We start from the raw sequence: 15,665 nt of genomic DNA, 5'->3' as shown, positions 1-15,665 counted from the left end.
CTAACAATTTACTATAAATAACATTCACCATTGTGGTGTAGACACAAGTCTGCACTGGGACTGCATCAGTGTCCCCACTTGTTTAAACCAGATGTGGGCAACCTTTTTAAAAAACCTCACATTCTACTTTAAGAATTCCCCGTGATTAAGGTGGTATGCGAGTGGGAAGTAAAAAAGTTTGAATCATCCCAAATTGACTCGTTATGTTTATGGTTTCATAACTCGAAAGAAAATGGTGCAATGGCAATTTTTCTCAAGCAAAATATTTTGGTAACAATTGGGTCTTGAGAAGTGATTCTCATCTTTCCCTTCCCACTCACATACCACCTTAAGCAATCCCTTACTAATCACAGAGCATCGATGGCATAGGGATTACTTAAAATGGAATGTAAGTATTAAAAAAAGGTTACCCGCCCCTGGTTTAAACCCTTCTAACACCCAACTTGCAGCTTGCTGGTGTTAATCATGGTATTAAGGATAAATTGGAAATTGTTCAACCTACATCACTTTCACCCCTGAACCAAAAACCTCCAAAAACAAATATCTAGATTTCAGACTTCGGATGATGTTTGGATTAGCATTAGTTCAGAGACTCAGCTCAGTGTCATTAATCATTTGTTCGTTGAAACTTGCTAGTGAATAGATTTTTTCCCCCTCCATTTAATATCCAAAAAACAAAGATCCGAGGTCAACAGAGGAAATGATTTAATATTGTTTTTAAAACCTCTTCCAAAACATAAACCATTCCTTTCAGCACATAGGAATCTCTAGTATGACACAGCTCTAATGTAGGACTATTTGAGATGGCACCAAGTACCTCCAATCCATGTGTCAGGTGAACAAAGAACCAAAATAAAGGTCAGAATGCAGTGTACTATCCTCAAGGTACTACCTGTGCACTCCATTGTGGCCAAGTCTCTGGGTCCTATTTTGGCTTCATTGTCCCCAGAAAAGGAGTGAAAGCCAGTCATCCTTGATCCCAAGATATCCCTATGAAGAGGAGGTAGATGTGGTGGCATTCGATAATTAAATATATGGGACAATATGATGACAAACTCCCCCCACCCCACCCTGTTCTTCCTCAAACATTCAAAACACATCAAACCCAACCTCACTTCAGTCTCAAGCTAATCTGTCGAAGTCCTGCATCCTGAATGATTCAGCATTTTCAAGAAGGACACGCAAACTAAACATCTTGTTGGAAGCAATTCATGCTTTACGCTTGATACCATGAACAGGAAAAAGAGGCTTCAAATAAACAGAAAAAGGCAATGCAACTTTCTACATCATTAAAAGAACAAAACTGAATTCAGTTTGTGAAGCGATTATTCATCTGTGCTGCAGGCTATTTACAATCCAATCCACCATCTACATTTTCCATTTGCTGCTAATGCTTCCTGAAGGGAACAAATGAGATAAGTCACATCTATCAGTGATTGGTTCCATCATTTCCCTTTTACCTTTCATGAACACAGAAAAAAAACATCCAAAATGCATCATCAGTCCAGTCCTTATTTCATCTCAAATTCTGATCAAATTTTGGTGAGACATCTTCAAGCTGAAGTATTTGCGCTGTTTCTCTCTTCAGAGGTTGCTGCTAGTAGAAATTGATATGCCTTCACTGAAATTACTCTTTAACAGGGAGACCAGGAAAACTCTCAGACATGAATCTCAAGGGTGGATGATTACAATCAACTGAAAATAGAAATTAGGAGCAAGAATGGGCCACTCACATCCTCTCTCTTGTTGGAGGTCATCATTGACTCGTTCATGGCATAAATTATGCCTGCTACTCATCAGCCTATGTCCGAATATTGCTAAGATTTTGCAGTATACAGAAATGGATGACTTCATTTTCTGAAGACTTGTGCGATCATCAATGAATGCCTCTATTTTTGACCTTGGGAAGAAAGGAAGGTCACCAATAAAGGAGCTGAACTGATTGGGCCAAGGCTATGTCCTGATGGATCCCTACACCCTGGACTTGAATGATTGACCTCTGACAACCATTTTCCTTTGTGAGAGGCTTCAAAGGGATGTGGATAAGCTGAGTGAGTGGGTGAGAACATGCCGAATAGAACATAATGTTCAAAAGGTTTGTACGTTCTCCCCATGTCTACATGGGTTTTCTCCGGAGGCTCCGGTTTCCTCCCGCCCTTTAAAATTTACTGAGTATGTAGGTTATTGGGGTATCCTGTTGCCGTGTTGCATGTCTAAATTTAAAAAAAAAATGCAAGGTCATCACTTGGGTCAATGAAAGAGAAAAGCAATGTATTTATTAAATAGTGAGAGACTGATTCATGCTGATGTTGAAAGGGCCCTGGCTCATTGTAATGCACTCTCCTCATCTTTCCAGGAGTGGAATGAGACTGCATTATTTAGGCTTTGGATGAATGAGAGGAGATCATATCAAACTTACAATTGTTTTTACAAAGGCTTGGGAGGCTGGATGCAGGCAAGGTGCTTACCTGTGCTGTCTCAAGGACCAGTGGGCACATTTTCAACCAAGATGAGGAGTAATTCCTTCACTCAAAGGGTAGTGAACCATTGTAAATCTCTCCTCGAGGCCTCGTTAGGCTCATTCATTGTGCTCATTCAAAACTTAGATCAATACATTTCTCAACATTAAGGGAATCAATTGGTTTGGGGACCGGCTTGAAAATGGAGATGAGTAGAAAATCAGCAATGATACTGATAAATGGAAGAGCAAGATCGAAGGACCAGATGTCTGACTGTTGCTCATTATGATCTTATAACTCCATTTCATGAAGCGTTTTTCTCTCAGTGATGGTGGACTTTAGTTTTATTCGGATACTTGGTGCCACACTCAAAGGACGTCTTGATATCAAAGGTCAATCTCCCTAAATTCTGAAATTCAACTCTTGGACTCAGGTTGTGATGAGATTTATAGCCAAGAGTTTCTGAAGAGGTTCCAAGTGGGCATCAGGGAGCAGGTTATTGGTGGATGCCCCTAGTTATCACACTATTGCAAATAGCAAGAAGTCTAACCCATTGCACCAACAGCAAAGGGTCAGCAGATAGACAGTATCTAAGCATGGAAGTGGATTTGTTGCATCAGATTCAATACTTAGGGAGAGGATAGATGATAATGGTCACGCTGAGCTCTTCACGTTGCTGCCTCCCTGATTCAGGGCAAAGGACATTGTGTCGAAGCCACCAAATATTCTGCAGTGGGAGGGAACAGGTCTGATGACATAGAAGGAGCAAGTATTGATGCCCTGCCATCCGAGCTGAGGAATAGTAAAAATAAATGAAAGGACAAAGAAACTGCAAATGCTGGAAATAGGAAATAAAAATAAAAACTGCAGGAAAAACTCAGGAGGTCAGCACTTGCCACCAAGGATCTGAGGTCCAAAACACTGATGATTTCTCCCACCCTCCCCCCCCCCCCCCCACCCCAGATACCGTCTAACCTGATTTTCGTTTCCCTGGAATTTTTGATTTTATCCCTTGATACTCTTGCAGAGAAACAGTTCCATTACTTAGACGGTGGATTAATTAGCAAAGCAATTCATTTTCCAGCATGATACTAATGGTGTCTTAATGGAGACTCCCCACTTAGGAGCAAGATTTACAGGATGAAATTTTAATTGAGATAAATTAACTGAGTAGCCTGTAGATGAAAGAATGGAAAATATTTTAATCAGTCAGAAATTAAAATGTAATCAATAAATTCATGGAACAAAAGGTAAGAAGGCTGAAGTGAATGTTTTACATTAAGATGATGTCATATAGCTAGCAGTTATTTGATATTCAATATATTACATTTGAGCATGAAAGAGAGAATGAATCAAAAAAGTAATGATGTGATATTAAGTCTTAACCTATCTCACAAGAATTAAAAAGTTTTCATTAAATATCTGATCCTCAGGCAATATTAAATATGAGATTACTTAAGGAAGCCATTTCCCCTTGAAACTTGTGGAGTGTCAGCTCTTTAGTTATTTTCAGACCATTTTGACCATTCATAACATTTTATGCTTTTTATTTTATACAGGTTTTCTTTTGTGTGTGATGTTCCTGCCTCAATAGCCTTGCAGGTTCCAATGACTGATTCCTTGCAGAAACCTTGATCAGTAATCAATTTACCAGTTGTCATCACCAAACTTGTGCTACTTACACTGAGCCAAGTCATCATAACCCTTGATCTCTTATAATCTTTATTGTTTCACCTATAGGTTGAAGAGCACCCATTTGTCTGTGCAAAACCTGGAATTCAGCACTGGACTGAGTAACCTCAGTCTGAAAGGCCACAGCAGTATCAAGGGTGAGATTAATAGATGCGGGCAGAGGTAGAGACGTTCACATGATATGAAATCAGACTACAAATTCAATCGCCAGTCGCCTGTCACCCTGTGATGAATTGTTGTGACTTGCACTTCAAACAAAAAAAAACCCAATTTCTTAAAAACAAAGAATGCTCACATCTGGAGCATCGTCACCTGACCTGAAAGAGCATCTTGGAGTTCTTGTTTTCAAACCTACTTTGAATTGGGGAAAAAAACAAGGCAGCTGGTCATTAACAAGGTGAAAAGCTGGAAAATTAAATCCTGCAAGAAAGCAGCTACCCTGACCGCGTTGCTCCCTTGTTGCACTGACCCAAAGAATGCTCCTCAGGCACCAGCCGACCTATCTGATGGAGTGCATTGCCCCCAGCACAAAGCTCAAACAACCAGCTCTGGTGTAATCTGAACAGCGCTGCTCTAAAATAAGTGCAGTTGTACAATCCTTCAGATGTTGCTAACACACTAATCTCTCATCAAAGTCTTGGCTGCCCATCCTCACCTTCACTGACAGCCAACGATTGGCAGGGAGATTTAACACCATACACCAAGGTGTTCCCTTTTTGCATCCCTTTGAAGATAGGATGGGGAAACCCAGGTCACATCCATCCACTCAGTTGAGTATAAAAGATCCTTCACGTTCTTCTTTGCCAGACAGATGAAGATTGCTTTGGTAACCCTTGCATCGGTTTACTTTTCACCCAGCAGAGAAACAATAAATCATTTCAAAAGTCTATTTCTGGTGCTTCCAAAGCCTGGCTTTGGAATTCTTCTTTTCTCTTCTCAGGCAGTCCCTGGAGTTAAGAATCTTCTGAGCAGTGGAAGACACATGCGTGATTTATTTTCAAATGTGAAAATGGGTCGTGGATCTGTGGAACTTACTGCTGCACAAAGCAGTGGAGGCCAGATCCCTGGGAGTATTTAAACAGGAAATGGATAAGTATCTCATTAGCAAGGGTATCAAGGGATATGGGAAAAGGCTGGAAATTGGAATTAGGTGCGAGTTTTAGTTTAGCTTGGTGCATAATCACGGATCAGACCCGATGGGCCTAGTGGCCTGCTCCTGTTCCTTTATCTTGTGATCTTGTGACATTTTACACACCAGCAATCACAGAATGAGGTACTTGGTACAGAGGTAAGGAGGTCCAAGACAACTGGAGACCAGGCTTTGCTTTGCAAACTTTGCATTTACGGGGATATGGACATGCTAAACCACACAGACACCTTGCTGTATACGAACCACCAGACTCCTCATTGGATCCCAGCCCACACATTCTTTATGAAACCCCTAAACATCTCGATTAGATACCAGTTTAGAACTCCGTCCTGGGTATCTAGAATTCAACGTACAAAACCCTTCTTGCATCAACATCCAGCATGTATAGCCTTTTTGAACCCTGCTTAGAAGGCCATTCAGCCCTTTGAGCCTGCCCTATCATTCAATATGATCATAGCTGAACAAATGTCTTCAGTAGTCTATTCCTGCTTTCTCTTCTCTTAGCTATAAGGTCACATTCATCCCCCTTCTGAATATAATTAACAAACTGGTCTGAATGACTTGGTGTTGGGGAGTTCAAGTTCACGACTCTGAATGAAAAAAGTTTCACAGTGAAACAGACATACATCCTCCCTAGTACTCCCTTGTTAAAGGGTCAAACCGGCAACACTTCCAAAATTATTTAAATGGCTGCGATTCACGTAGGAACTCTGGAGTCCTGAAATGTTGAATCAGTAAGAATCTTTACTTTAACCACATCTAATGATACATTATGGCTAATGTGGTTTTACAACTGTACATAGAATCTATACCCATTAATATTATTATGACTACAGATATTACTTGATGCCTTATGATCTGGATTGTATTCCTCTACAGTATTAATTTTAATACTATATTTGTTAAAATCAGTTTGAAAACCAGATACAGCAGCTTACCTGGCAGGCATTATAGAGTAATTGGTGCTCAATTTTCTTAATCCCAAGGATCTGCTGGAACATTTCATACAATTGTTCCTTGCTAAGAATGAGCTCAGACACTGCACTCAAGGGCATTCGGGCAGGCTTATTGCGCAGATCCTCTTCTCCTCTGTAAATTGCATCAAACTTGGCCATCCAGGAACTGAGCACAGTCTCTTTGCTAAGCCCGTCGATTTCTGGCAGACTGCGAACCCGCTTCTCGATATTCTTTTTGAAGACCTCGCGAAAATCGTTTGCCGAGCATCCTCCACTGGTGACCATCCTGGTGACACGATCGCTTTTGAGAAAAATCTGGTTCACAAAAACAAAGGGGAAACACTAGTAAATTGTCATCTAATAATGTAACATTCATAAGATTTGCCCTCTTTTCAACATACTGCATTGGCACAGGAAAACAAACAAAATTGCCGAAGCAAGAATCTGAAACAAAAGCAGAAATGTTGAAGGAATTCAGCGAGTCAAGTAGCATCTTCTGAGGGAGAAACCAGTCAACATTTTGGGTATAAAATACGAAAGTTTGCGAACATCGTGACTGAAGTACAAACACAATGCTGGAGAAACTCAGCACAGACCCTGTCTCAGAAGAAGAGTGGAAGGTTTACAAATCAGGAATGAAAGGTAAAACAAAAGACCACATGGAGCTAGATTACTGGAACATCCCTTTACTTCCTTTTCCTCTATTTATCTTGTTCACCATAAAATCATTAATTCCATTTGCCTTTTCCACCCGTTTTAGGTGCCAAGTTCATTTCTGCCCATGTGGTTTTAATCTTAAGTAAGCTTTGTTAATTCCAGTAGCTCAGTGAGTCTTCCTCTTCATAATTCTGAACACATTATTGGAGGCCTTCCCAGTCATTACAGATTGTGGGCATTCATACATCAGTGTTGCCATTGACCTGGATGGCCTAAATCAACTGTGCAATCAGAATCAGAATTTATTGTCATGAACAGGCCATGAAATTTGTTGTTTTGCAGCACCGTCACAGTGCAACCAATCATATAAACCACCTTACAAAATAAGTAAAAATAGTGCAAGAAAAGTCAAGGCTCTGTCTGTCTCTGGTTCATTGATCATTCAGCAATCTGATGTCAGAAGGGAAGAAGCAGTCCTTGGGTCGCTGAGTGCTTGTGTTCAGGCTCCTGATGGTAGCAGAGTGAAGAGGGCATGGCCTGGGTGGTGGGGTCCTTGAGGAAAAGGCTGTTTTCTTAAGACACTGCCTATAGTCTGTAGTATCAGAAATTGAAAATATGTAAAGATTACAACCCACCTATAGCCTGAATACACCTGGGATTGTCTGATCTCAGAAGCTAAGCGGGCACGTACTTGGAGGGAAGACTGCCTAGGAACACCAGGTGCTGTAGGTTTCTGTGAGGGGCACTGGACAAAGTGGCGACTCTCTGCTTTACGGTAGACAAAAGAATTTCATGTAACTTTCTAAAAGTAGAATTGCATGACAATAATGAAACCTTTACCTTGAACTTTTTCCCCCCTCTATTTAAGGAGTGAAAGTTCAAACTTTATGAAATATATATATCGTTCACACAAAATTACAGGGATAATTGAAGTGGGCCACATGGGTTACTGAATTTTCATTTATAGTTTATGTTCACTTTGCAAACACCTTTGCATTTGTGCTTTTTAAAAAAATATTCAACAGCTAAACAGTGAAAATTTACAGCAACAGGGAAAATTAGAAGTGCTTGGTACACAAATGTAACATGGGTGAAAAGAGGGAACAACCAAAAATGGACCAACACTGATGACAGGTTTAACAATTGTACAGAAAAAAATTCTACAAAACGAAGGTTGAAAAAATTACACCTAAGTGAAAGTATGTTATTCTTTCCCTCTTGACAGATTCCTTGTTATATTTATACATTTATCAGGATCAGGCTGTTGGATGTTATTGCTAGTCCCTAATTGTCCTTGATAAGGTCATGATGTACTGTTTTCTTGAATCAATGCAGTTCTTCTGATGAAGGAATTCCCATGATGCTGCCAGAGAGGTTCCAAGATCTAGAATCAACGGCAATGAAGAAATGGCAGACTACATCCAAGACAGAATGGTGTACAACCTGGAGAGGTGCCTGTAGATGACAGTGGGTCCTTGTGCTGGAGCTTTTGCCCTTCCAGTGATAAAGTGTGATGATTTAGTTCATACCATTACAATGAACTTGGAGTGTGATGCATTGGACAGGTGGCACATGTTGCAGCATTGTGCACTACCGGCGAGAGGAATGAAGGTTTAGGGTAGTTGACACACGGTGCCAATCAAACCAAATGCTTTGCCTTGATTGGTATTTACATTCTTGAGCGTCACTGGAGCTGTACTCGTCCAGGTGAAGTTGTATTTTGTAGACTGCAGAAATGTTCTCCAATGTCAAAAGAAAAGTCCTTGGTTACAGCATTTTCAGATTCTGAATGGCTTTTGTAGCTGCAATATTTACGTGAGCAAATCCAGTTAAGGTTCTAGTCAATGGTGACTCTCAATGGCAGCAGATTTAGCTCTGTTGAGGATAGACAGTCAAACTTGCTGAAGATGGACAATATTTGGCACTTGTGTCATGCGCACATTACTCGTCATCTTACGCCTGAATATTGCCTCATTCTTGGTACCTGCAAGCAATGAGAAATTTGACACAAAATTGAATATCGTGTGATCCCAAGTTCCAATTTTACAATGGCAGGTTATTGATGAAGCAGTTGAAGATTAGTTGGATCGAGGACACAGACCTGAGGAATTCTTGGAAGTAGTATACTAGGTCTGGGAATATTGACCTCTAACAATAACAACTTCCACTGTGTGAGGTAGGCCACTTGATGCTAGTTGACCAGTTTTATCAGGTCATCTCAACACTTCAGTCATGAATTGTCACCCACAACTCAATTTTGGTATTTAGCACTTTGCTTTTCAACACTATAATGAGGTCTGGAACTGGTCGTGTCAAAACTCGTGTCAGTGAACTGGTTATTGGTAAGCGGGTAATGCTGGATAGCACTGTTCAGAATATCTTTAATCATTCTGCTTATGACTGAGGGGAGATGGAGTCATAATGATCTGGAAGGATTTGTCCTGGTCTTTGTGTACAGGATAAAATGAGCAATTCTGAGCACTGCCAGGCAGCTGTCCATGTGGTAACTGTAATGTAACAGTTCAGCTGGAGTGCAACTCAATAGAGCAGACTCCTTCAGTACCACAGCCCGAGTGATGTCAGATCCCATCACCTCTGCTGTATACAGTGTCCTCAGCCAATTCCTTTACATCGTGGAATGAATGAAGACTGTCTTCCATCAAGGAGGGCACATCAGGAAGAATAAATCATTACCTAGCACCTTGGGGGGTACATGTTGGTAAACATTTCAGCCTTGCCTTTTGCCATCATGTTCTGGGCCCCATCATTGCATGCTGTTCCCATCATTTTGCAGATGTGAATTCCAATGCCGTAGCTTTAATGGAATAGTATTTCACTTTTAGGCCACTGCTTCCAGCATGCCATTTATTCGATATTTAAGCAAGGGTTCTGCTAAAGACATTGTCCCATGGCACCTCACAAATCCCCAGATTAACCGGATCTCTTTTGCATGATTATAGTGGGAGGCTTCAAGATTCCATCCCCAAGAGGACTTTACAGTGATCATTTCCACCACTTATTGTGAGTAGATGCATCTGCAACAGGGAGCTAAGTGAGAATGAGGTCAAGAAGGTTCATCCATATATTGAGTCCCAATCTAAGAGTTGCGTCCTTCTGGAGTTAGTAAGTGGTGGGGTTACCAACCTTGGTGATAAATTGTGAAGTTCCCCATGTACTCTCAATGTTTTTCAAGTCTTGGTGAATGTAGAGGAGCATTGGTTCATTGGCTCAGGGAGGACAGGGGGGTGAGGAAGGAGGATTTCTATGCCCATGTTTGACCTGGTATGTTAAATGTCATGGGATCAGACTCAATATTGAGGGTTCCCAGGGATATGCCTGCCCATTCATTAACCTGTGTGTTGCCATCTCTAGTGGGCTTGCCCTGCCAGTGGAACAGAATGCACCCAAGGAGTGTGATGGGAGGAATTTAGCAGTTTGTATGTAAGGTACTAAATCAGGACAAGTCTGCAGGACGGTTTTGGGAAGGTGATCCATTGAGTTCTACTCCTCCCCAGTTTCAAATCTGAGGTCATGCTTTTACCAAGTGGCTTTTCACATCCAGGCCCATCGCACTGGTGGCTGTCAAGTCACATTTTGGCTGGATTTGTTGGGGTTGACATATTTCCTTCCCTGATAGACATTAGTGATTTTTAATTTATTTTTTAAAATGACATTTTAGTAGTTTTATAGTCAATATGGCAAGTTGACTAAAAAAAATACCATAACTCTCACAGTGGGACTTGAACTTCAATCTCTGGGTAACTAGTGTGGTAAATTAATCGCAATGCCAGTGATGTTCAAATGAGCAGAGAAACGTACAAAAGGAAGAAAAATGCAAGATTCTGTAAACATTTACGCAATATATTTTTGTTGTTTAATATGTAGATATTAATAACACTATTAACATTTTTGTTGTATAATACGTAGATATTAATAACACTATTAACATTAAGTAAAGACATTTGGTAGCCAGTTAGATGGCGATAATTATTTGACTCACTAATTTAAGCTTAACAGGTCACACTGAGAAAAGAGTGAGATATATGCTATCAGCAAACTGCTATGTGAAAAAGCTGTATAAGAGGTTGCTGTACTTTAAAAGTAGCTCAGTATGTGAAGTGCTCGAGATATTTTGAATTCTGGCAATTCAAATGTTATTAAAATTGGGACAATTAGTTTCAATGAATATATGTATATTTGAATGTGAGCTGTAATTGTTGGATTGACACTGTATATGGCTGTACAAGCTTGTGTGAAAATATAAATAAAATATTTTAAAAAAATGTATTTCCATGGGCTATTGAGGCGATGGGGGACAAAAGCATTTCTGTCAAGGTTGAGCTTAGTTTTGGTCACATTGAACACTCTCTGCCAATTAAGAGAGAAAGCATTTCTCTCCAGACACTAATGTGAATTGACTACACTCCAGACATGCACTATTCTGAACACCAGCGTTAAATTTCTCTTTCTGTGGGGTCCTGCTTGGATCACTCCTAGTTCCACCATTATAGCTCAAAGGATTCCATGCCTGGTTGCTTCCAGGCACTTGGCATTTCCATGGCAACGTTTAAGTGGCAGATGCGAGAGGACCAGTGAAACAGATTTGCCAGAAGAGCACGGGATCACCCCAGTCTGAAGTGGAGACCATGCTCGAACTTGGAGGATATTCACAAAGAGCTCCTGTAATAATTCTGCATTTCTAATCCAAACCTACAATTTCCCTTCAATGGCACAACAACAGAAAAACTAATTACTTTCATTTTCCGTGTGCTACTGCAATGAAAATAAAACACACTTGTTGCTTATCCCAAAAATCTGTTCCTACTGCAGAGTAACAAGCTTAAATAAAATCACACAATTCAAGTTTTGAAATTTAACCTGCTGCACTAAGATTCAATCCTATTTTATTTTCAGAGGAAAGATGCAACTGCATTTGTGTTGTGCCGAGAGCAAAAGACATATCATGAAAAGACAAAAATAAAAACACAAATCTGATGACTGGGTTGAAACTTGATCAGTGGTGATTGATCCCATCATCAAATTGATCCTTGCTGAATTACATTTAACCCTGCTTAATGTGAATTGAGTTGTAACGCTTGTGGGATGAGTTGTAACTGTAATCCACTGGGACAAAACCATGCCTTTCATTTTGGAATTGATGTGTTATAGTGTTTATTAATGGGATATGGTTTATATTCACATGATGAGGAGGCCATTTGGCTCAATTAATCTCTGCTGCCTCTTGGCACATTCCCGTCGGTGCCACTACCCTGTAATCTCTTCTCTCTCTCATATATCCGTCAAATCCCGCATGACTCAGCCTACAAGGTGACTGAAGTTGGGAGAGGTAAAAGATGTTTATACATCATGACAAGCACTCCCTTGGATACACTCTCAAAAGAATTTCTCTGAATTCAAAAGTGCACAGAGGTTTTATACTCTTTCACCACATAGTAACAGCAGGTGAGTAAATACAGTTTCAATGGCCACGATTACAGTTCATTTCAACATTAAGCAGTAGACATACGATTCTGTAAAATAACCTACTGACAATGGGAGCACTTCTCAACAGATAGGAACACCTCTGCACCTTAGATGGGAATCCAAATTTCCAACACAGCCACCTTTTACCATTGCATTGGGAGATTCATGCAGCCATCCATGTCTTAAAGAATGTTCTCTATTTGAATTAACTAGATGGTTCCCCTATTCTGTAACGCCTGAAAATATCCCAAATAATTCCAAACCCATTAAAAGACTGTAGCACGAATAAAAGCTCTCATAACTGAAGGGAGAACAAATGCTTTAATTAGCTTATAACCATATCACAATTACAGTACGGAAACAGGCCAATTTGGCTCTTCTCGTCCACACTGATCCAAGTACCCTCCTCTAATCCCACTTACCACACTCTGCCCACATCCTCCCATCCATATACTTATCCAACTCTTTCTTAAGTGACAAAATTGACCCTGCCTCCACCACCTTTCCCGGAAGCCCATTCCACACAGTAACCACTCTCTGAGTAAAGAAGTTCCCCCTCATGTTACTCCTAAATCTTTGCCCGTCAACTCTCAACCCATGACCTCTTGTATCCATCTCTCCTACTCTCAATGGGAAAAGCCTTTCCACATCAATTCTATCCATCCTCTCATTATCTTAAACACCTTATCAAATCCCCTCTCAGCCTTCTATGTTCCAAGGAATAAAGACCTAATTTGCTCAATCTTTCCTTGTATTCCAGATGCTGAAACCCAGACAACATTTTTGTAAATCTTCTCTGCACTCTCTCTATCTTGTTAATATCCTTCCTATAAATCAGTCACCAGAACTGCACACAGTACACAAAATTTGGCCTCACCAATGCCTTGTACAGTTTCATCATTATTTCCCAACTCCTATATTCTATGCACTGATTTATATAGGCAAGCATACTAAAGGCCTTCTTCACCACCCTATCCACATGCCCTCCTACCTTCAGGGAACAATGCACCGTTATTCCTAGATCTTTCTGCTCCACTGCATTCTTCAATGCCCTCCCATTTACCACATGTCTTGCTTTGATTATTCTTTCCAAAATGAAGCACCTCACACTTATCAGCATTAAACTCCATCTGCCATCTTTCTGCTCACTCCTCTAAGCAGTTTAAATACCTCTGCAATCTTTGAAAACCCTCTTCATCATCCACAATTCCCCCTATTTTAGTATCATCTACATATTTACTAATCCAATTTACCGCCCCATCCTCCAGATCATTAATATATATGACAAACAGCAATGATCCCAATAACGAACCCTGAGGTACACCGCTGATCACCGGCCTCCATCCTGACAAACAATTATCTACTACTACTCTCTGGCACCTTCCTTCCAGCCACAGTTGAATCCATTTGACTATCTCCAAATTAATACCCAAGGACTTGGCCTTCCTAACTCCCATGCGGAACCTTATTGAAGGCCTTACTGAAGTCCATATAGACAACATTCACTGCTCCACCCTCATCAACATTCCTTGTCACCTCTTCAAAAGATTTAACAAGATTGGTCAAACACGACCTTCCACGCAGAAATCCATGTTGAGTGTCCCTGATCAGAGCCTGTCCCTCCGTATACTTATATATACTATCTCTAAGAATGCTTTCCATCAAGTTACCTACCACAGACGTCAAACTTACAGGCCAATAATTGCTAGGGTTGCTCCTCGAACCCTTTTTAAACAAAGGAACCATATGCGCAACACGCCAATCCTCCGGCACGATACCCGTCTCTAATGACATTTGAAAAATCACTGCCAGAGCCTCCGCTATTTCCTCACTAACTTCTCTCGAGGTCCTGGGGAAAATCCTGTCAGGACCTGGAGACATATCCACCTTTATATGTTTCAAAAGCTCTAGTACTATCTCTTTCTTAATCTCTATAGTCTCCATATATACCCCCTTTGCTTCCTACTGCACAGTTCAATATCCTTCTCCTCAGCAAATACTGAGTAAATACTATAGGTAAAGTTTCACAGTAGTCTTTGGAAGGGTTCGGAGTTGAGGCGGGAAACCTAGGTCATACGTGAAGGGAACAGAGCTAGCCATCAACACAACAGACTACCAGTGAATCCAGTTCACTGCAATGACACTGGGGGTAATATACAGTGGCCACTTTATCTACTAACTTTGATGGGAAATTATACTCTTCAACTCAAGGAGTGCATAAATGATGCATCGAAAATTGCACTTGTTGAAAAATGGTCTGAACGTTTATTTTCTGCAATTATCACAAAAACAACAGTTGTTTCTAAATGAAGGAATGTACAATTTGATTTTATTTCATATATGCCAAACAGTTTCATTTGGTTGGAGCCTAAAAGTGGGCAACCAACTTTATTTTTTTTGAAACCAGACAACTAATAAAACACAAAAAAAATACATGAACTTTGGTAATGAAGCTGGAATGGCAAATTAAGTGACAAACATTCCAGCAGGAAGGTTATTGCTCAATCAAATATGCAGCGAGTTCAATCTCTATTGAATTGTCACATCACACAATGTTGCTATAGCCTTGTCTCTCCACTCCATCCTGACCCATCTGGAGAACGATGCCAGGCTGTTGTTCATCGACTTCACCTCTGCATTTAATATGATAATTCCCCAGAGGCTGGTGGAGAATCCGTCCTCATTGGGACTCAGCACCCCTCTTCAACCAGTTTGTGAACTTCCTAATGAAAGGACCACAGCCTGCCCAAGTTGGCAGCAGAACGTCATACACCATTATGCTGAGCACTGGCACACCTCAGGGCTATGTGCTCAGTCCACTCGTGTTCCATTTACTGACTCATGACTGCAATGCCAGATCCAGCTCCGACAGAGTCATCAAGCTTCCAGACGACATGACCTCATTAGTTGGCCTCATTAACAAAAACGATGAGTCAAATACAGAGAAGGGGTTCAAAATCTTGTGAAATGGTGTAAGAATGACAACCCAAGTCTCAAAGGAGATGATTGTTGGCTTCAGAGGAATCATGGTCATGCATCCTCCACTACACATTAATACCTCAGTAGTGGAGAGCACTCAGAGTTGACTGAAGAAGTGACCCATCCTGGACACATAACATCTCCCCACTTGTCAGAAAGGTGCCAGAGTGACTGCACTTCCTGCCATTGCACACTATGGGGCTAGAATCTGTGAAGAACCTGCAGGCTCTGTTCACTCAGGAAATGCATGTAAAGGAAAACAAATGTCATGTATGTGGATGGGATATC

At 40.7% G+C, this 15,665-nt stretch overlaps 1 protein-coding gene across 2 annotated transcripts in view; it reads right to left on the bottom strand.

Annotated features, from left to right (window-relative positions):
* Positions 1-15,665, bottom strand: part of cadps2 (Ca++-dependent secretion activator 2) — a 533,161-nt gene that overhangs the window by 352,806 nt on the left and 164,690 nt on the right. For both annotated transcript variants that reach the window (XM_069903385.1, XM_069903386.1), the window contains exon 3: positions 6,240-6,572. In XM_069903385.1, the coding sequence (XP_069759486.1) occupies positions 6,240-6,572 (333 nt within the window). The remainder of the gene's footprint in view (positions 1-6,239; positions 6,573-15,665) is intronic.

This window comes from Narcine bancroftii, chromosome 11 (assembly GCF_036971445.1).
Source record: "Narcine bancroftii isolate sNarBan1 chromosome 11, sNarBan1.hap1, whole genome shotgun sequence".
Taxonomy (NCBI): Eukaryota; Metazoa; Chordata; class Chondrichthyes; order Torpediniformes; family Narcinidae; genus Narcine; species Narcine bancroftii.
Note: the sequence above shows the minus strand (reverse complement) of the source record. Positions and strands in the feature narration are given on the sequence as shown.